Source organism: Rattus norvegicus, chromosome 2, assembly GCF_021556685.1.
Source record: "Rattus norvegicus strain SHRSP/BbbUtx chromosome 2, alternate assembly SHRSP_T2T, whole genome shotgun sequence".
NCBI classification, from domain to species: domain Eukaryota; kingdom Metazoa; phylum Chordata; class Mammalia; order Rodentia; family Muridae; genus Rattus; species Rattus norvegicus.
The window spans coordinates 213904747-213927360 of NC_141535.1; the positions used below are offsets into that span (position 1 = coordinate 213904747).

At 41.4% G+C, this 22614-nt stretch overlaps 1 protein-coding gene across 4 annotated transcripts in view; it reads right to left on the minus strand.

Annotated features, from left to right (window-relative positions):
* The window catches only part of Ndst3 (N-deacetylase and N-sulfotransferase 3), a 181956-nt gene that overhangs the window by 12306 nt on the left and 147036 nt on the right, over positions 1-22614 (minus strand). For 3 of the 4 annotated variants that reach the window (XM_087620543.1, XM_087620552.1, NM_001191716.1), the window contains 5 exon segments: positions 21408-21504; positions 17877-18000; positions 13698-13872; positions 9952-10122; positions 7806-7915 (listed from right to left, as the gene is read on the minus strand). In XM_087620543.1, the coding sequence (XP_087476669.1) occupies positions 7806-7915; positions 9952-10122; positions 13698-13872; positions 17877-18000; positions 21408-21504 (677 nt within the window). 4 annotated transcript variants of the gene reach the window in all.

Below are 22614 nucleotides of genomic sequence, written 5' to 3' on the forward strand. Positions count from 1 at the left end.
ATTCTGAAGCAGGCAAAATCCCCAGGAGTAGTAGAGGAACACAAACTGGACCTGATGAAAATGAAAGCAAGCAAGCAAGCAAGCAAGCAAGCAAGCAAGCAAGCAAGCAAGCAAGCTAGCTCACACTACAGTGGGTCAGGAGGGGAAGGCAGACATGGGAGAAGTGGGAAGAAGAGGGGTGAATATCATCAAAAATGTGATGTGAAAGACTCAGAGAATTAGTAAAATACAAAAACTCATTTTAAGGTTCCACATCAAAAATAATTTTTTTGCATTGTATATAATCTATACATCTATATATATATATTTGCATTGTGTGCACATGCATGCTATAGCACATTTGTGCCACCTATGTGGCAGTCAACCATTTCTTTCCACCATGAGGGATCTGGGGATCAAACTCAGGTTGTCAGGCTTTGAGGCAAGGGCTCTACCCACTGAGCCATCTTGCTGACCCAGATCCCAGTTGTTACAGTCAGTATTTCTTGTGGAGGTCATTTCCCACTAGAAAAGAGACACAGCATTGGTTTTTCTCTGATTCTAACATCTTGTGCTAAAATGGGAAGAGCTCAAAGATGGGAAGTGTAACATTCCAAAGATAGTTTCAATCCTGCCTTCCCCACTCACTTACTTGGGAACTTTTGACTTGTCTTCTGTGTGCTTTGGTTTTTTAACATAAAACCATGGAACTAATGGTGTACAGATCTAAACAGAGAGTCCTCAAAAGAGGAAACACAAGTGGCGGAAAAACTCTTAAAGAAATGGTCACTGTTCTTAGTTACTAGGAAAATCTAAATCAAAACTATATTGAGATTTCACCTTACACCAGTCAGAATGGCCAAGATCAATAAAACAAATAGGGTATGCTGGAAGAGATGTGGGGTGAAAGGGACACTCATCCACTGCACGCAGGAATGCAAAATTGAACAGACACTGTGGCAATTGGTGTAGCAATTTCACAGGAAGCTGGGAATAGCTCTACCTCTAATCCAGCTATTCCACTCTTGGACATATTCCTAAAGGGCTTCCACATGCTTCTATAGAGACATTTGCTCAATCCTTCTCATTGCTGCCCCATTCATAATAGTAAGAGATGAGAAATAGCTTAGATGTTCATCAAAAGATGAATGGATAAAAGTTGTGGTGCAGTTATACTTAATAAAAGTACTTATTAAGTGATACTTAGTTGTTAAAAAAATGAAACAATTACATTCACAGGCAAATGGATGGAGACACAAAAAAATCATCCTGAGTGATGTAACCCAGACCTCCAAAGGTAAATATGGTATGTATTCATTTATATGTGGATGTTAGCTGTTAAGTCTTTGACAAGAAGGCTACAATTCATATACCACAGAGGTTAGGTATAGAGTAAGGGACTGGGTGGGAGGGAAGATCTCCCTAGTAAAGGAATAGATAGATATAGATATAGATATAGATATAGATATAGATATAGATATAGATATAGATATAGATATAGATATAGGATAAATAGTTATGGCTAGAAAAGAGGGTAGACTGGAAAGGGAAGATCACATAGGTATGGGGAAGAAAGAAAGGGGTAAGGGAGAAATATGGGAGGACAGTTAAAACTAAGAGCCATTTGAGGAGTTGTATTGAAGCATACTACAGAAGAACTAGAAATAGAATCAGCAAAAAAAAAATGGGGGAGGCAAAACTCCAATAAGACATCTTTCAACACCAAATGAATTCCAGTACTAATAATGGGTTACATCTATTCAGGTTGTTAGCCAAAGAGGCCCCATGAGAACCTCCAAATAACCCAGCCAGTTGTCAAAGCTATTGCGTGTTCTTCACAACACTGAAGACAACACCTACGTGACTCATCGAACACAGAGAAGTTGAGCTGGTGCCTTCCTAGAGCCTTCAACCCTACTGGCTAGTGTCCATGGTTCTAGAAGTTACTCTGCATGATGTCACTGGAGGAGAAAGGTAAAACACCAACTGAGCTACAAACTCTCCAATCCACAATGGTGATCTGACTGCAAGATAAACAATAATGGAATAAAAGTTGTGGGAGTAACCAACCACCATCTAATTGGATTCAAGGACCTTTCCACGAGATGGAACAAATGCCTATCACTGCTTGTGAGGTTAGGAACCTGAGAGTAGATAGGCTGGGGACCTGGTGAAAAACCAAACACTACTCTCCTGCTAGAGAAATGTAGCAATGAAATGACTCCTAATAATATTCTCTTATACTCATAGATCAACGTCTTGGTCAGCCATCATCAAACAGGCACCATCTGCATTCCTTCTGCAATAAATGAGAACAAGTGCAGACATTCAGGACTGAAAAAAGTGAAGAGAGTGAGACACTCAGCCCTAAAATTGTAAATACCAATGACGATGAAAGGGGCCGAGGAGAGAAGGCCTTCCAGACACAATAGAACTGATGTACGTATGAACCGACAGACACGACTGCAGCATGCACGGGGCCTGCACAGGTCTTAGCCAGATGGAGTCTAAATGCTGAGAGGAGAAGAGGACACAAGCCCACATCTGTAGCCTAGAAGCCATCTCCAGTTGATAACTGCTCACAAAGAAAAAATTGTTTTCTCCCATGGAGCCTCACTGAGTTTTCAAAGCACACTTAAGGGCAGGCCTGTGATCAACACAAGAAGGAATTCCGTGGTACTTTTTGAGTTTGTTTCATGGTACTTTGTCTTGGAATTAAAAAAAAATAATGTGCATGTCTTTTGCTTGTATATTATGGTTTCTGATTGTCATGGTTTGAATATGCTTGGCCAAGGGAGTGGCACTATTTAGTGGTGTGGCCTTGTTGGAGTAGGTGTGTCACTGTAGGTGTGGGCTTTAAGACCCTATCCTAATTGCCTGGAAGTCAATCTTCCCCTAGTAGCCTTCAGATGAAGATGCAGAACTCTCAGCTCTTCCCGCACCATGCCTGCCTGGATGCTGCCATGTTCCCTCCTTGGTGATAATGGACTGATCCTCTGAACCTGTAAGCCAGCCCCAATTAAATGTTGTCCTTGTAAGAGTTGCTTTGGTCATGGTGTCTGTTTTACAGCAGTAAAACATTAACTGAGACGTTGATTTTGTATCTTTGTGGCTTTATAGGATTTCTCTGTGTATGAATGTTAGTGCCTCTGTGTCTAGTTATATGTTTCTTGTATTTTTTTTAATCCTTGTCTTTTTTTTTTTCTTCTGATCGTTTGCTTACTCAGTCCTCTTCAGGTTTTTATTTTCTACTATTATCATAATATTCATTTTTTCATTTTTAGATGCCTGTTTTCTAACAAGAGAACAGGAAAGGGTGTGTATTTAGGTGGGTGGGAAGTTGGGCAGGAACCAGGAGGAGATAGGGAAAGGGAAACTCTAATGAAAAAAGTCTATTTTGTCTTTCTTCCTTCCTTCCTTCCTTCCTTCCTTCCTTCCTTCCTTCCTTCCTTTCTTTCTTTCTTTCTTTCTTTCTTTTTAAAGATTTATTTATTATATGAGTACACCATAGCTGTCTTCACACACACCAGAAGAGGGCATTAGATCTGATTACAGATGGTTGGGAGCCACAATGTGTTTGCTGGGATTTGAACTCAGAACCTCTGGAAGAGCAGTCAGTGCTCTTAACCACTGAGCCATGTCTCCAGCACCCCCCCCCCCAAAGTCTATTTTCAATAAGAAGAGAGGAGCTAACAACACCAATCACATAGTGTCCTTGGGGTGCTATGTATAAATGGCATCTACATATAAGGTACTGGTAAATAAATGTGGGTTTGTATACTATATAAACATTTAGGAATGTATCATAACCAGAGAGGGCTTTCTGTTTTCTTGCTAGCCCTTAGCATACTCTCTTATAGATATCCAGAAAACCAATAGATTACATCTTCTATCACAACTACTTTTTGGCAGTTTTAACACGGCAAATTTTACTTAGGTTATCAACAGTGATTTGGGAAAGACTTCCTGGCCAATATTAACTTGACTGTAATTAAAATGATATGAGAAGATTTTTTTCAAATTGTCAAGAGGGTTCAAAATTCCCTTGTGACTTACCCAAGCCTCAGCCAGGAAACACATCAAAACCAAAGATAAACACAGACTATGTCAGTCCCTGGGCTTCACATTGTCAGTGCCCGCTACTGACATTTTCAAAGTGCGTAAGTATTAAATATTCATTTGACACAATCTGGATTCATTAATCTGAAAAAGTAGGTCCCTGACAAGAGTGAGCTACTGGATTAGCATTTTGAAACATCTACTGACCACTGATGATTCTGAATGAATATATGGCAAATTAAAAGTTGATATGCTTGACTTTGGCTTACATGAAGTAGCATCATCTGTGTCAGGCACGGTTTGTTACTCTTCTTTTCTTTCAGATGACTAGTCAGTTTCTACAGCACGGCTTACAGACTATCGCCACAGCAGCCCTTTCAGAGGGGGCTAAGCTTATGTTGAACAGAGGTACCAGGGTGGTCAGATTGGATAATTCCTATTTACATTGTTTTAGGCTTATACCGTTAATTTCAAACTCACCAAGATGATCAGATAAAACAAGACAACAGCAGCAACAAAAAACAAATGTTCAGTGTCTTTAGAAACCATGACAGTAGAAAGTCACTTAAAACATCGTATATTATTTGGTGGTTCTGTGTGAAATTTAGAAATTCTGGAACATTTTCTTCAGTCACTGTGGAAAAAAATACCCTAACTATTGAGGGTTTTTTTGTTATTGTTGTTGTTGTTTCTTTTTTTTTTTGGCCATTCATTTTGAAAAGTACCTTTGATATATGAGTAAGCTCTATTGAAGATGATCGGTATAGAGACTGCTTAGCATAGTCCTGCGTATCACGATTATAGAGTATATCCACAAAGTGTTGGTGTGGTCCAACGATAATATTTTTTTGGTACCAAAACAGATAACCTTCACTACTATTAGTAGTTAACGATAAACACTGCTAAAGTATACAAGGGAAATAGGCAGTTCTGTCAATGACTGCAATGCATTTCTTCTCACAGTCAGGCCACATTTCCAAAGCACCAAGAAGCCCCCATTGTGTCACAGAGACCCTGATGGGAGGAAGGGATTGTTAGAACAGGATCCAGATAAACAACCCAGAAGGGCACACGGGGTGATGACAGACAAGGACAATAAGATGTATTATCTAAATATCCTACAACAAGTGCCCTGCAGGTTTCTAAAAGGTGTGTCAGGCCAATCGATGACTGACAAGAAAACGTGCAAAGAGACACCCTGGAAGTACATTATCTATGTCAGCAAGGCGACAGCCAGAGCAGCCCTGCTGGACCCGAAACTGATTTCACAGATTACAGCTGTCTTACCATGCTACTTGCTGGACCAGTAAGAGAATCACATAATGGATAATTTTAGCGAGCTACATCCCAGGTGCACAGCGACCCACAGTTCTTTGTACATAGTATGTTTCTTTGATTGTCCATCTCTCAAGCTCACATTGCCTTTTCCAGCAATGGAGATGAATAAAAACGCTGTCTGCTGTGCAGGATGCAGAGGGGACAAACACACAGCATGCAGGTCAAGGACCACTCTACACGAAAAAGAAATTATGTCTTTATAGACTACGTTACTTCTTTTTTTCCCTGAAACACAATGCCTTGCCACATGCCCTATAAAAAGACACAAAGATAAGCCAACTTGAAATAGAAAATCGTTTAGAAAAGAAAAGCTTTCTTTTTTCAAAGAGATACTTGAAGCAGAAAGCAGAAAGTGGACTTGAATTTCTAACTGCAAACTAAAAGCACTCAGCTTTCTTTAAGGTTAAGTTGAATGTTAAATACTTAAAGCTAGTGTCTCTCAATTGTTGAACTAAAACTCCACAAAACTGGCCATACTAGAAGTATAGAAAACTGGCCCAGCAGGTGAACAGTGAGGGCAAGTAAGAGACTCCGGGGAAGAAAGCTCCAAACTTCAGAGTCCTTTGGCCTCTAAACCAGAATGTTTAACACATCCCTACATATGGTTGATACACTACATAAAGCAGGGGTTGATGTCTTTCTGCCAACTCTTTATTGCAAGGGGTGCTGAAAGGAAGAAGGAACCTTTCCCTCACTTTTAAAATTGTCATGGAATAGAGTGTAACAGCAGATGGAAATGCAGATGGTCTGTGGAACTGAGTTTTATCTGGGGAGGAGATGGGGGAGGGGGTGAAATGACCAAAGAAATTAATGACGACGACGACGACGACGACGATGATGATGATGATGATGATGATGATGATGATGATTAAATGTGGAGGAAAAGGAAAAAGTCATGTAGTTGGGAGAGGGATGCTGATGTAGGGTGTGTATGGATGGAGTTAAGGGGAGGAGAGGGGAGATGAAAATTAAAATATATTGCATGGAATTCTTAAATTAATAAAATATATTAGCAATATATTCTTATATTTTTATAGAATAAACCTTAAGAATATTTACACTTTAAGCAAAGCACAGTAGAAGTATTTCATAATAGAGTCTTTCAGGTTTCTTTCAGGCTCGACCTGTTAATCCTATCGTTAAGAAATATATAGTGAGAATATGGTGTGTATCCAGTCCGTCTCGCTGCCTCTGCAGAGCTGGTCAGTTGAGATGGGAGCAAGCAGAGCCCTCACGACAGACTGCAGAGGAGGAGAGGGGGTGATGTAAGGAAGACCGAGGGTACAGAAGTGAAGGTACAGACCCTGTGTAAGAGATAATACTTCCTTAAAATTCTGCTGCTTAGTTTTCCTCACCTGAGTCCTAGTTTCTAGTCAGCTACCTGGAAAAACCAGTGAAAACTAGCAAACAACCCCTCCCCCCCCAACCCGGCCCCAAACAAACCAAACCTTCTGCCCAAGCGACAAAACCAAACCTAAACCAGTGCTGCTAACTGTTGAAAGGAGGGGGGCAGGGTCAGATTCCCAGTGGGCAAAGGCCAGGAAGACAGGGAAGCAAGCTTAGGCTAATCACAGTGCCCCTCCTCCTATCCAGCCAACCACTAGACTCTGCTATTGTTTTTGTCATGACATTGTTCCTGAAAGCCACAGAATCACTTCCTATGCTGTGCCAGTCATGTCTTCATGCTCCCAAGAAATTCCAATATCACCTACTAAGTGTGTTCTGCTCCTACCGCTGGACTTAGGGTTACTGTCGCTGTGATGAGACACCATGACCAAAGCAACCTGGGGGAGGCAAGGGTTTGTTTGGCTTATGTTTCAGCACCATATCCTTCATCCTGGTAAGTCAGGACAGACACTCAGTCAAGCAGGACTGGGACCTAGAGGCTGGAGCTGATGCAGAGCCCATGGAGGTCTGCTGCTTACTGGCCTGAAGGCCAGAGAAAGCAGGACCCGTAGCCCAGGAACAGCATCACCCACAGTGGGCTAGGCCTTCCAGCATCAATCACTAACTAAGAAAATGCCTTACAGCTGTATGTTTTAGAGGCATTCTCTCAGTTGAGGTTTCCTCCTTTCAGATGACTCTAGCTTGTGTCAAGTTGACACAGCCATCCAAGGCAGCTTCTTATTTCAAGTAGCTTCCTCTAGGGTTCTTTGTTAGTTTAATGAGCCACAACTATTTTCTTTTCCCTTCCATGTTCATTCTAGGGGAAATATTTGCCAAGTCGGAAATCAAGATTATCGAGGACATTTCTTTGTCACACTGTCTAAATGTTCTTTCTCAATTGGAAAATGTCAGCCTAGAAAATAGTCAACGTTCAAAAAAAAAAAAAATCCCCACTAATCAGCTAGTCATATCACCCAACTACTGTTTCTTTACAATCAGTTCCTTGCCGAAACTTCAGAAAATTAATTAGAATATGAACTTACGTTAAAGCTTCGGAGTAATTATAATGAGGCGAGACTCCTAGAAACTTCTGGACTTCATCCATCACTGTCGCAGGGGCAGTTCTTAGCTGCTGCCCGTCAATGATTAGCAGCTAAATTACCAAAGGAATAATAAAGAAAAGAAAAAGACATGGACGTTGAAGAACACATGTGTCAACTGTATAATAACAAATTCCTATATTCTAAACTTGTTTGTGCATTGCCCTTAGGGAACAGCATACATTGTTGGGAGGTGGGGGGGGTGCCAAAAATAGTTTTCACTAGTGCCTTGGAAATAAGTCAAGCTAATTAAGCATTCTGATGTTAAATGACAAATCAGGGAAATGATATGAAAGCTATGAGAGTAATGGGGACAGAGCGTGCTTAGGAATGTGACTGTAAGTTCCCAACTCAAGGGTTGAGTCGCTCATCTTGGGACAGATGACTACCACAGAACAAAGCTTCCAATTAAATTAGAGTGCCGGCTTCTGCCTCAAATCTCAGCACTCAGGAGAGCAAGTCAGGAGGATTGTGAGCCCGAGGCCAGGAATAGCAAGCGACCCTGTGTCTAAAACAGCAACCACCCCCCTCCTCATCGCTGTGACTCCATCTCCTGAATAGAAGGATTTACAGTAAGCCCAGGTGTAATGACACAGAGAACCTATCATTCCCTAGTTCCATTCAGGAGCAGCATTTGAGAAATCCTTTGATAACTGTATGGAAGAAGGCACAATTCCCAGAGACATGAATATGGGCAGAATGCTGCTCAAGAAATGAATGTCACTCGGCAGTGCCGTTAGTCCCAGCACTCAGGAGGCAGAGAGGCAGGTGGATCGCCGAGTTTGAACCCCTAGCTCTATCTAGAGTGAGTTCCAGGACGGTCAGGGCTATTCAGAAAAACCCTGTCTCAAACCACCCAACAAGGCAAGAACAAGGAGTGGGAGGGGCTGAAGCGGTGGCCCAGTGGTTACAGATACATAACACTCTCACAGAGGAGCCAGGGTCAGTACCCAGAGCCCACATAAGGTCGTTTTCAATCTCCTGTAACTCCAGTTCCACGTGATCTGACTCTGTCTTCTGGCATCTGAAGGAACCCACGTACATGCAATGAACGTCCACACGGACCCATACATAAAAATAAATTAATAATAACAATAACAACAACAACAATAATAATGGTGATAGAGAAACTAAAGGGGGCCACACATGTCATTCCACCACTTGGGAGGCTGGAGCAGGAGGACTTCTGTGGGCTTGGGGTCAGTCTGTGCTGTAGAATGAGTCCCTGCCTCAGGATAACAAAGCAAACAACAGCAACAAAACCAAAACCAAGAGAAAGAATTTGTTTCTCTGGTGTGTGGTGACGGATAACCCAGCATGACGAAATGACAGTAGGCCATGATGGGACCTTGTCACATGACTTTGTCAAAGCCCCCCTTCCAGTGTTTTTGGCTAGTCTACACTGGTCGTTCAATAGAACTTACTGTTATCTGGACAGACTGCTGTATCTAACATGAAGCTATTCTGCTTTCACAGGCAGCTAATGAAAGTGAGCTGAGTTTGAGGTTTTACTTAACTGTTATATGTTTAACTAGCCATAGGTTGTCACAGCCATCATATTGGACACATGGTTTTAGAGGCACAGGACTGACTTCTGGTGTCACGGTGCTGCTTATGCAATCCAGAGTAGGGACTGAATGTTTATGGACGCTGAAGCCAAGGGGAAGAGACAAAGCAAGGGACGAGAGGAACAGGACGCTGAAGACTTCAGCAAGGTGTTTCAGAAGAGAGATCATGGTTCCCATTAAACAAAATAATGTCTGTCTGACTTGGAGAAGACATCCCTTCTCCTCGAGCTTCATTCATGTCAGAATAGGACTTAACAAGCCAATGCCTTTCAGATCTCACGCAGCCAGGGATGGCATGCTAATGCCAACAAGTTGATCAGGAAGAATTAGCCTGAGATACTCTTAGAAAATTTAATCCATTTTTTTCAACATGTGCCTGTTTTTCTCTGCCAGTATCATTGTTTGCAACTGAAGGAGAAAACCTAGCAATGTTTTAGTGAGTGAACATTTCTTCTGTGTTTGAGGCAAAGCTATACACTTAACGAGGATACCATAGGCTGTAAGTCGCAGTGGCTTCATACCTGAAATGGAGGGAAATAAACAAGCCATCTCTCGATGTGGCTGGCGTACCATCCAGGGACCAGGCATCTCTTCTGCAGGGTTCGGAGTTCCCAGGGTGCATTGGGCCCAGCAGAGATCACTTCATAGAAGCTAAATTTCAGAGCTGCGGGGTCTTCGTGGGATCGCTGATGCTACAACAAAAAGGCGGGCAATTAAACTAACTTCAACTGTCAGCATGAATGATGCAAACCCAATCTTTGACAAGTCTCAAAGCTAAAGGAGGAATGGTGTATTACTGGACAGTTATTTGTTTTAAAATTAATAAAAGGTAACACTGTGCTCAGAGCATTAAAGTTTAAAGTTAATACTCTGGTGAGACTGGACATTTTGGAAATTTTGGGAATAGGGGCTGAATTGTTGTTTATAGGGTTTCTTAACCAATGTCTTAGAGTTCTGCCACATTTTGCTCTGAGAGTACACTTTCACAACATTCATGAGAGGCAGTGTTTCTTTCCCATAATCAGACACTTATCACACTCAGTGAACATGTTTCCTATAGAGCAGCCTGCTAACCCTACTCTAAAGGCAGGTTTTGATTAGAAAGCCTGATTGGCTCCTTTAAATGGAGAAGCTGCTGCAAACTCTGGCATGCCCATTATGTGAGATTTACAGACCATAGCCCACATTACGGAGCATTTAAAAGCCCAGGTTATTCTATCTAATGGCAACCTTTGTGGAGAACCAGAATAAGGAAACGCAGAGAGCAGCAATTGAAATATGAAAATGTTTCCTAATGGCTCTGTCTCGGGCCCACGGGCTCAACAACCATCCCGTTTTCTTCAAATCGATCACTAAGCACTCAGGCACGGGTGCCAGTCTGTGGCTGTTCACCACACGTAGTGGAAGAGCACATTTGTGGCAACTGGAATTTCAGTTATTGCATGGTAGGCCCTGCCGGCTTCTGCTCACCCTCTGTAGACTGATTTGTTTGTAATATTTATGATGTTTCCTTAGTCGAAAGCCTTGGGTTCTCTCTCTCTCTCTCTCTCTCTCTCTCTCTCTCTCTCTCTCTCTCTCTCTCTCTCTCTCTCTCTCGGTCTCTGTCTCTCTGCATGTGTATGAACTCATTCTTACTTTCTGGGGGCTAAGTGGTTGCCAAACTCCACTTTTCTTCTTTCTTTTTGAGCCAATCAAGGTGCCTTTCTTTTCTCCCCAGATACTTTTTGGAAAGAGTAGATGGCACAAAATGAAATCTGTCACCTTGCAATTTGATGCCTACTTGGCTTGAGAGATGGTTCTGGGTTTGGCATAGAAGATTGACATGAGGGTATGGGTTTCTGTGACCTTAGTTTTTCAATGGCTCCGTTCCCTCTCCTGTAGATTTTCTTTTATTAGTGCCTCTCTAAAGCCTATCCCTTCCTGTGACTGCTCCTTCCACTTGTGAACCTGGAATAACTGCTTTTGCTAAATATAAAAACACAGCGCTTTGGAACACTATTCTCTGACAGCACACCTGTCAAGACGTTGGCTACGGGGGGCTGGAGAGTTGACCCAGTGGTTAAAAGCAGGTACTCAGACGGCAGAGGACCTGAGTTCAGTTCCTAGCACCTACGACAGGCAACTCACAACCACTTGTAAGTTAAGCTCCAGGGGATCCAACACCTTTTGGCCTCTTTTTTTGGCACCTCCATTTAATGCACAAACCCGTACACACATATAGTTAAAAAGAAAATAAATCTTTAAAAAAAGCTAGCTGTCTGAAACCACACCAGTGTCAGTATAACATGCATTTATCCAGGAGGCTCTGACCTGTGTGAGCCACTTAGAACACGGGCAATCAACTATATGTCTAACCTCAGAGAGAGATGACCATCAGAGTCTCAGATAACATGTTTTTGTTAACACGGCTTTCCACGTTCATCTTAAGATTACAGTTTTGGGGTTGGGGATTTAGCTCAGTGGTAGAGCGCTTGCCTAGGAAGCGCAAGGCCCTGGGTTCGGTCCCCAGCTCCGAAAAAAAAAAAAGATTACAGTTTCTAGGGCAATAGCTTATCAGCCTCTGTTTCTGCCTTGTCCTGTTGATGACCCTTTGACATATAGCTCTATTTGTACTATTGAAACATTCCATTGTTTTTTTCTCTGACAAACCATTCCCTACTCTAAAGATCGCCCAGTGCTTCCTCTAATGCTCGGATAACCTCAGTTAATAAATCTAAGTTGCTTCCAAGTCAGATTTTATCACTGACTGAGTTTGTGCATTATTTACATCTTTATTGTTTTATGATTATTCAGACATGCTGTTTCTCCAAAAAACCAAAAGCAGTGTTAATCTCTATTAACACTTTTAATAACTCAAAGACCATTACAAATGAAATATGAATATCGGGGATGTATTTAAAAATCATCAGCCAGACTCAGTAGTGCTGGCCTGTCATCCTAGCACTTGAGGGGTAGAGGCAGGAAGAGGAGGTCAAAGTTATCCTCTGCTATGTAGCAAATTCTAGGCCAGCCTGGGCTATGTGATTCTTTGTCTCAAAAAATAAAAAAAAATAAAAAAATCCCAAAAATTATAGAAATGAGAAAGATTAAGTATCTAAAGATTCATAGTGATTAAGAACATGAAAACTCAATTTTGCTGTATATGCATGTTTAATTTTGTCTGCTTTTTATTAGGTGATTAAAATATCACTGCACCTTTTAAAGACTTCCTAAGGGTATGTTGAACTATCTCACAGCGACAGAGCCTTTGCCAAGTCCCAGCAGACCTCGGGGACACGGAGACAATAAGCACATGGGAAAAAGGCGTAGAGCAGTTTGGACAGGCTGAACTTTCAGGGATGAAGGATTCTGTATACGCATTGCCTGCCCATTGCTTTACTGGTAGAAGCAGTTACTGATGCTCCCTTGGAGCTGGGCCAGCACTTTACTGAACCGAGCTGTGTTCCTTGCATACATTCTAGGGCTGCTTTTGACACATAATGATAGTGTTGCCACAGAGACCTTACAACTTATAAAACACGCATTAAAAAAAAACCTATTTAGCCCTTTGTAATTTATTCATGTGCTTGAAGAAAATAATGATTTTAAATTATTACATTTACCTTAAATACACTTGTATACACACATGTGATATTTTGTTATATATTTTCAATTGCAATTCATTACAATAATCCATTTTATTAAGTTATCAAACGGATAAAAAAAAAACCTTGATAGTGTTTGTGTCTTATGGGAAACCAAGAATAAACCATCTGCTTTGTTGGACATATCAGTTAACTAGAATGTCTTCTATCCAAATCTGAGAGGCTGGGCTTGGGGACAGTTCAGATGGCGCACTGCTTGCCCTGAAAATGGAAGCGCCTGAGATTCATTTTCAGAATTTATATACAAAGGCAGATGTGACGATGTGTGCCTACCATCTCAGTGCTTGGGCGGCAGAGGGCAGATCCCTGGGGCTCAATGGCCAGACTGTATGGCCTAACCAGGGAGTTCTCAGTGAGACAGCCTGTCCCAAAACCAAGGTGGAATGCTCCTGAGAAACAGACTCCTTTATGTACGGGCTCGCACGCACGCACGCACGCACGCACGCACGCACGCACGCACGCACGCACGCCGCACACACAGACATGCGTAACTCCATATGTATGGAGGATTGATGCACCCATTCAAGATAATTGGCCCTCCAATAGGAAGTAACAGTTTTGCCAGAAATGACCCTCCACTGTACAAACTCTCCTTCTCTCTGTTGGGCACGTTTTTTCCTTACCTGGTACCAGGAGTACGCTCGGTCTGACGGGTCAATGAGTATGGTGATGATCTTGGCTTTCGGGACTAGAGAAGCAGCTCTCTTAGGAGCTTCCTCTGAATGGAAGTAATTAGCACTCTTCTCAAACAGAAAGTCAGTGGTGACATTAGATGGGACTGGGAAGAAATCCATGTACCTAGAAAGGAGTATCTTTTTCAAAACAAGCCTCTTACGTTTCTATGCTGGTGACTGAAGACATTTAAGGTGGCCAAGAAATTCATCTGCCCCTAAAAAACTGACAACCAATCTTTTCTCTGTGACAGTTGGCAAAGGAAACATGCTCAAAACACCAAGAAAGTTATCCAACAAACTATTTTTTTTTGTTTTGCTTAATTACAGAGAAAAAATTATGGGGCAACAAAGGATATAGAAAAAAATAACCAAACCGCAGCTCCTGTGCAAAATGCATCTAAACAGAAAAATGGCTCAGAGAACACTGACCAAAGAGAATACCATGAAACAGACGTACATTTAGTTAAAAGACCTTCAAAATAATTCATACAAGATAGCTTTTGTTGTCACAGTAATAGTCACTCCAACCACTGGGGCGGGTTGATATATTTAATCATAGAGTGTAGAAGCACAGAGTGATAAGGTCTATTTGTTTCCTTTTAAAATGGACATGCTACGATGTTTCTCTTTAGAATTTAGCACAAAACCTCATCAAAGCCTCCCTAATCCAGGCCCCGTTCCCCGGAGGGTAATGAGCAGTGAAATCACCACAAGGGTGAACCCAGCAACACCCACCAGCTCCAACACAGAGATGCTTACAGTTCCATCCCTGCAAAAGTGCTCAGGCCTAGCTACATCAGCTCATGCTCGTGGGTATTTCTATAGCAGGAAGGGAAAACATTTAGAAGAAAAGGCTTTTGTTTCTATTTTAATTTCTAGGAGTTACATTTTATAATAATGGCCTCACCCTGCTCCTTCCTGCCTTCAACTCACGGGCCACCACCACTTAGGATGAGTTTAATAATTCCTGAGCACCAGTCTTCAATATTTCCATGATGGCCTCAGTGACCACAGTGTGTTCATCTCACCTGAAAGCTCATGGGACTCTAAGCCCATGTAGAATTGTCTATTAACCAGGGCGCCTGTTAGGATTCCAGTCGTTATCACACAGAAACGTCTAGACACCTAGAGCAGCAAAATCTTGCTGTGTGTTACAGGGGCTGTCCCTTTGCCCAGGTCATTTGGCTCCCTTTTACAGGGAAAAAGATTAAAACATTTGAGGGGCGTTTGATGTGCTAACTCTTGAGTATACGCTCTATTTCCAGAAGTGCTGCATTTTGGCCTTCTTATTTGAAGCTTATACTGCTTCTAGAGGCTGGGTTATAATGAGTGTCTGTTGGCTACAAGCTTATCTCAAACCTGCTTCTGAAAAACCGTCCAAAAAGTAATGAATAGAAAGCACAGTGGTGCTGATATTAGATAGCTTTCAACAGCGAAAGGCATCCACGCTCCCATTTGTCTTTTATACATGTAACAGGCCAGACTTCGAAAAGCCCTTACAGTCTGCCTGGATGTTGGCCTGATGCTGTTGATTTTCTCTAGTCTCAGAGACTCGCACGGGGATTTAGCTCAGTGGTAGAGCACTTGCCTACCAAGTGCAAGGCCCTGGGTTTGGTCCTCAGCTCCGGAAAAAAAAAGAAAAGAAAAAAAAAAAAAGAAAACGGACTCCATCTGTTTGCCCATATTTTCACATTCTCTAGGAGTTGAAGGGAGCAGATAACTTGAGAAATATTTGATCAGTAAACTGGCAAATGCAAGAGATTCTGGTCCACATTTCCAGAACCGGACCTGAAGTTTCACCGGGCAAGATCACTCTTGGAGATTAAGTACTTGGGATAGCCAAAGAGTCAGCAAGCATATTACAGGGACTTAGTGATTTTAGGGGTTTCACATGACTACAGCTCCCTCAAGCTTCAGGCTTCTGAAAGGCCTAAGGCTTTAGCAGAAAAGAAAAGCAATTTAAAGGACATACTTTTTGTAGCACTCCATATTTATTTGTGATTTACATGGACACTGAATAGCTTCTTTAGTTTTTTATTTGCATGTGATGTGTGTGTGTGTGTGTGTGTGTGTGTGTGTGTGTGTGTCTGTCTGTCTGTCTGTCTGTCTGTGTGTGTGCACATGTGTGCTTATCCCTTCATGCATATGTGGAGATCAGAGGATGACACTGTTGCTGTCTTATTATTCTCCATATTACTTTTCTTGAGACGTTCCTTCATGGGACCTGTCATTTATGCTAGACTATGGGCCAGCACGCTCCCAGGTGCCCTCTCCTTCCATCTCTAACAAGTCCCTTTCACACTCAGACACCTCTCCTGGCTCTGATCCTGAGAATCTTCAGTTGACTGTACTCAAAGCCAGGTTATAACCATCAAAGGTCCAAATGTTAGCAGGACTCTATGGCTGTCTACACGCTATTTTAGCTCCTCTATATCCCTATGCATTAGAAAAGAATGTTAGATCGTGAATCATAACGGATAAAACATACAAGCACGATTAAGTCAGATGTTTTCCTGAGACACTTTCAATGTAGGTTTTGACTACCTTGTCTGAGATGGAATTCAAAACTTGTCATTTGGCCTACCTGGTTTGGACCCTATGTCTGCGCTTAGACTGCTTGCCAGTTAAGGCAGTCCTAGCTTTACCCAGATCTTAAAACAAAAGCGGATTCATGCACCTAGATTAATTAGGTGTGTGTAAGCCAATTATGAAAATGGTCCCAGAACTATGAGACACACAATCTTCAGTCCTGTGGAATCAAAATCCTCAAAGCACAGCTGATGGGGTGCTGTTTCCCAGGGAGGCCTGGCAGTCTGCCGGCGAACGCATTTGATGCTGCTGAGAACGAAGCTATAATTACCATCAGAAAATGACACTCACAGTCACCATTATCTATTATTTGCATAAATTGCCTTTTATAATGTGTAATTTGTCAATCAGAAGTATTTGGGGGGCACTTTTGGTGAGCCGTATTCAGATCTATGATGCGTTCCCCCTTTTCATTTTCATTTATTTACTTAGGTTTTGTGGTGTTGAGGACTGAACCCAGGCCCTGCGTATACTAGTCTCACTCTACCACCAAGCTACAATCCTGACCCTACTGAGTTATATTTAGTTACTCATCTTCTTGTAGACTATTTGAAGAAAATCTACTTTTTATTACAGTACTGACACATTTGATTGATATAATTGATGAAAGAATTGATTATTTTTAAGTTGCAGGATGGACAAGGATTTTGCCAGGATTTACTTCTAAAGAAGTTTTTTTCCCCTTCTCATTTTTGTCCCAATGTCCATGTTCTGTTCCACTTGAGAAAGTGGTGTCAGAGGTCAGAGTAATTGCTAGCCTATTACACACCGCGCAAACAGTTAATAATATCTAACAGTGCGTAGAAGAATTTGGCCATGAACAATAGGACAATTAGTGTGCAATGTCTATAGATGCTCAAGTAATACTCACCCACTAGTCTTCCTACAGATCAACCACTGGGACCTCTTGGCATAGTTGATCTTTAGAAAATTGAGATCATGCAACAAGCCTGATCACAGAGGCTTTATTATTATATTATATAACATTACATTACATTATATATACTCTATCATTTCTTCTGATTCTAACCATTTTCTCTGGATACTTAACAGACTTTAACTCAAAAGTAAAAATTAGTTTTTTATTTATACCTTTAAAATTGTTTTATAGCTTTCATAATTCTTGAAATATAGACACATTTCCATTTCTAGTTACTTTTTGCTTATTTCATCAAAGCGTGATGGTAAATGATGTGTTCAGACCACAGCATTACTCCATGAGAGGTGCACAAGGGCGGAGTAACATTCCTGGGGCTTACACTATTTCTCTGAATGTACGCCTGCAATTACCTTCAAGAATAATTGATACCAATCGACACATAGGTCTCCCAAGGCGAGAAGCCCTCCTGTGAGCTGGAAAGCCTTGATATGAATGACTTTTGGGCTTTTTTTTTTAACATGCTGTTCAGTCAATTTGTAATATGTGTAGCATGCATTTTTATCTGTAGTCACAAACTTCTGTGGTTCTAAATATTAGCACTAAGTTTCTACTGTGCATGGTACATATACTTTTAGATTTATACTAATAACCCATCTTACCAATCAATCCCCCTGTGGTAGTTATTTCTATTAAAGAACTGTACCTCCTCAAAGGATTTTGGGCTGGGGGAGTTACTAAGGATGGAAGGATGCATAATCAGGAACAGACACAAGGCAGTGGTACCTGAAATGACAGCAGAGATCAGAAATCAACCAGTGGAGACGACGCTTTCCTGCCGTGAGTAACTCAGTCACTAATAAGCTTAGTATTATAACCATCTAGGCAGATTCTTTCAAGGTACTCCCCAGCAAACTGAACAGACAACCTGCAGCGAATGGGAGGCACATTCTCACCAGCAGAGGTCGAGGGATGAGAGGTGAGTGGGGGACAGTGTTGGGAAAATGGACTTTTGATGTTAGCTTTGTCACGGGTGCCATCTGTGACTTTGGTTGTTAGCTTTTCTTTATTGCAGTTTTCTTAAAGAAAAAAAAAAACCATCTGCCTCGTCTATTTCACAGATTTTTCTGTGATGTAAAAAAGACATCCTGTATCCTTCGTGTACATGCCCCAGTTGTTTAGCTTGGTGTCCTTGGGGGATTCCTAAGAACACGAGTGGGAGTGTCTCTGACTCATTTACCTGTTTTGGGACCCTTATCTACTTGCTAGGCAGGCTTGACGTCAGGGTTTCTGCCTACTCTTATTGTAACGTATCATGCCATCTTCTGTTGATATCACTGTGAAGCCTGTTCTTTTCTGAACTGTGGATCTAGGGGAGAAAGAGGTGGAGTGCGTGTGGGAAGAATGGAGGATTTGGTAGGATTCATTGCATGAGCGAAGAACAAATAAAGAGCAAACGATGAAATAGAAGGCATCCTATAACTCCATTTTAAAAATTAGAAATGAAAAAAAATGTAAGTGAACTATATCATTACTTGATATAGTTCATCACCTAAACTTATACTTGTTTGATGTAATGTTTGATATGATATAAACGTTGACATAATGTCATTCCAGAGGCCAATGAAAGCTAATGAAGAATTTAGAATTTAATCTTTTAACAAGTTTGCATACACTTGAGTGTGCCTACACACCACGAATGGGCAAAAACTATTTACATTGTTAAGTTTGAAGAGATGTGGTGTTCTTTTCCGTGCCATAGCACAGCATTTACGTTTATTGAGAGGAGAATGGTGTACCACAGGCACTTACACAGTTTGGGAGTCATTTTATAAGGTGGAAAGTAAGTGTCTTCATATAAATCAGGAGATTTAAAAAAAAAAGGTTGTAGCTCAGACTACTAAAGCAGAAAGAAAGGCAGTTTGAGCTCAGTTTTCCCAATATTTACAGTTATTTGCAACTGTGACTGTGTTTGCAATGTCATTGCCAAAAGGTATCTCTTGTCTATGCATTCAGTAGTCCTAGGATAGAAGTGTTCCCCACAGTTTCTACACACTCATGTGGTCTAACTGTTGTGATCTAATGGACTGTGTTCTCTCAATTTTATTTCAAGTCAAAAGATAGCAAGAACAATCTCTCAGGTGCAAAAAGTGCCACCCTAATTTTGCCAGCAATGGTACTATGCTGTCCTGTGTGCAAAATTGGGTATTTTCTTATTAGTCAAAGTTTTCTTTAAAATTGCCATTGTACATACAATATCTGTACAGTATACACTTGGTTCAAATAGCAGTAAGCAACAAGACTGTCTGAAGAAAGAATTAAAAGACATAGTGTACCAAGAATATATATCTAAGTCAAGAGCAAGCACTTTGCCCACAGTCAAGAAGGCCACATGGGATGGGAAGTAAGGACATCTGAGACAACACCAGTGTTCTTCAGCACCTTGACCCAACACCGATCCTCAAACTCAGGCTGTGGCCGAGTCACATCTGTCCCCATCCCAGGGGCCTGACTCAGTAGGCCTAAGGTGTGAATCAGGGATTTGCGCTTCTACAAAGCTCTCTGACATCTACACTTCTGCTACATTGATTGTCTTTTTTTAAAAAAAATTAACAAGGAGAAGAGTGAAAGAGTATCTAAAATTTACAACGGTGTGGGATGGGGAAGACACCACGTCAGGACTGACAGACAGATGGACAGACTGTCCCAACTGAAAGTCACAGTAAGAGATCAAGGGTCAGGGGAGTCCTAGGCCCAAACATTTTGTTGCATTTTTAGTATTACTAGCTTTGGGAACTCTGTGTCTTAGCTTACCAGTCTGTCTATTAGGGAAGAAAAGACTATTAGGGTCTCATAAAGGTTCTGAAGTCATTTTGTGTGGAAATACTACCCAAACACAGGCCTGTAACATTTTCCTGATTCTGTGTTTAGAACGGATACACTTTATTGAATCAGGTAAATTATACAAAAAAATCTCCCCAAACCTTGAAAAATTAATATCCATAAAACGATAATTTTCTATAAAGATTTTTATGCCAAAGACAAATGTCACATCCAAACAGCAACATAAATATTTGGAAACCCAGTGGAGTTTAGCATGCCCAGCAGTAGTTCTGCTCTCTACGCCTGATAGCACAGTGTCAGCATCTAGTGTGGTAGGAGAAGCAACTTGTCCTGCAGGGCTCGGACGCAAACTGGGTAGAGCTCGGATGCAAACTGGGCATGCGGAGATTCAGACAGGGGTGGTGAGTAATGGCGGGGAGGTGGGGGTTGGTTACATGACTGCAGAGGGAGCCGCTGAGGATACTTCGGTTGCGATTCAGTAGATAACGGTGAGAGAACACGCAAGGGAAGGGACGTCTGCCGCTCTTACGCCACGCTCTCTGACTATTTGCAAACGGCATTAGAGATAATGAAGCATCCGAGTCTGCAAATCTCGCACAGAATTCTCAGTGGTCTTCGGAGATGAGGGAGGGGATTACCCACTCGGTGCGGGCTTCTGTGGCTGTTTTCTATGAAGCCAGAATCCAAGAGCCCCAAGTAATTTATCGTGCAAAGCACAGCTCAAATGTTTGGCATTAAAACTTCCACTGGGCTTCTCTTTAATATAGAGTTTTACAGAAACAAGAATTTTATGGGGGGAAAAACTGCATACCAATTTAAGAAAAGTGTAGAACGATGCCTCCTGGGCATGACTAAAACTCCTTGATAGCAGAAAGTTTTGTTTATGTCTAGGAATTCTGCTTGTCAAACATCTTTTAGATTTTATTTTTTAAGTCACCTCTGCAAGAAAAGTAGACAGTATCTGGAAAGGAGACTGTTTGCTTGGAAAAGATTTCCTGTACAGATCCAGGTACTTATACATGTCTTGCTTGGCATTTGAGCAAATCCTGTCAATCACTTCCTAAACACAAAATTTGTTTTAATTTTAGAAATGTTAGCTACACTTCTGGAGTATGATCTTTGAAAAAAAAAGAGAGAGACATATAGCATATCAACTGCTGCGTCTTTCAACTGACGTTTCTCCCTTTTCCTTCTAAACAAAGCCTTTAATACTCAGCTGAACAAGGCTGCATCAGAGAAATGAATGTGGTTCCTTCATTAGCTTTACAGGAGGATGGAGGTCCCCCTGCAACAAGGACTCACTGGCTAGTTACCTTACATTATTTAATAATAATATTAAAAGTTCTCACCAGTTTTCTGGGGTCCTATTACCAAGAATTTTGGTAAGCGATCGCAGGTTTTTTCTTTAGACCAAATGTCTCTGTGGCGTTTGTCATCACAGGGATTCTATATGGGAGAGGAATAGAGAGATGTGTTTTTTTCTTTTGTGTGTGCTGTGTGTGAGTCCGTTTGAGATCTAGGCTCTCCAAGATTTAAGATACCAGAGGAGACAGGACGATATGCAAGGGGTTTCTTTTGGAAGCTGAAAAGGCTGTGAGGTGGCATCGCGGAAGTTCTGGAGGGATTTCTCTATCCTTCAGTTGAGAGGAAGGGGGTAAACAGCCAAGTGCCCAGGGTGTCATGTTTTTCTGTTCCGGATAATTCTGTTGCTACCCTCTCTCCTTTAAGTCTGTTACACCAGCGCGGTGGTTCTCAACCTGTGGGTCTCGACCCCTTTGCCAACCCTCTGTCTCCAAAATTATTTACAGTATGATTCATAAAACTAGCAAAATTACAGTTATAAAGTAGCAATGAAAATAATTCATGGGTAATCACAGCATAAGGCACTGTATTAAAGGGTCACAGCATTAGGAAGGTTAAGACCCACTGGTCTAAAGGGAGATATACTCTCAGTGTTCACTAAATCACTCCATTTAAGGTTCTCCCTAGATCTTATGTTATTTTTACTCTAAGCAAGTGAGTTTTCTTGAAGAGGAGAGGGATCAAACCACCCTAATTTAAAGAGGCAGTTCATTTCTTCCAGCTACCTCCAAAATTTGGTAACTATAATCTAAAAAATGTAACTTTGCCAACTATGATGCTAAAAGTACCAACCTTTAGCAGAACCGTAAGGTGAGTGTGAAGTGCTATCGTAAGGCTACTTTCTGCTCTATTTAAAGCAGCCAGACTGCGTAGTTGTATCTAGAACACACTAGCAATCAGAACAGCGTTCTAATGTTCTATTTTATGAATGAACAAACAGGTCCGCGTTTCCCTTCTGGTCAGTTAGCACTACAGATATGTGAATTAAATAAATTTGCTGATGTGGAGCAAAGACAAAGGAAAGCACTTCATTTGCTTGTTATTCTGTATAACAGTTTGTTTTAAGCCACTGTCCCACAATGATAATGACTTCAGTTTAAAACTGAGGTATGGAATTAGTGGGAAAATTGTGTGCGTTTTCAAGTGTCTAACACGCCGCAAATTGTAGTTGCTGAGAAGAAACGATGCCTGCGA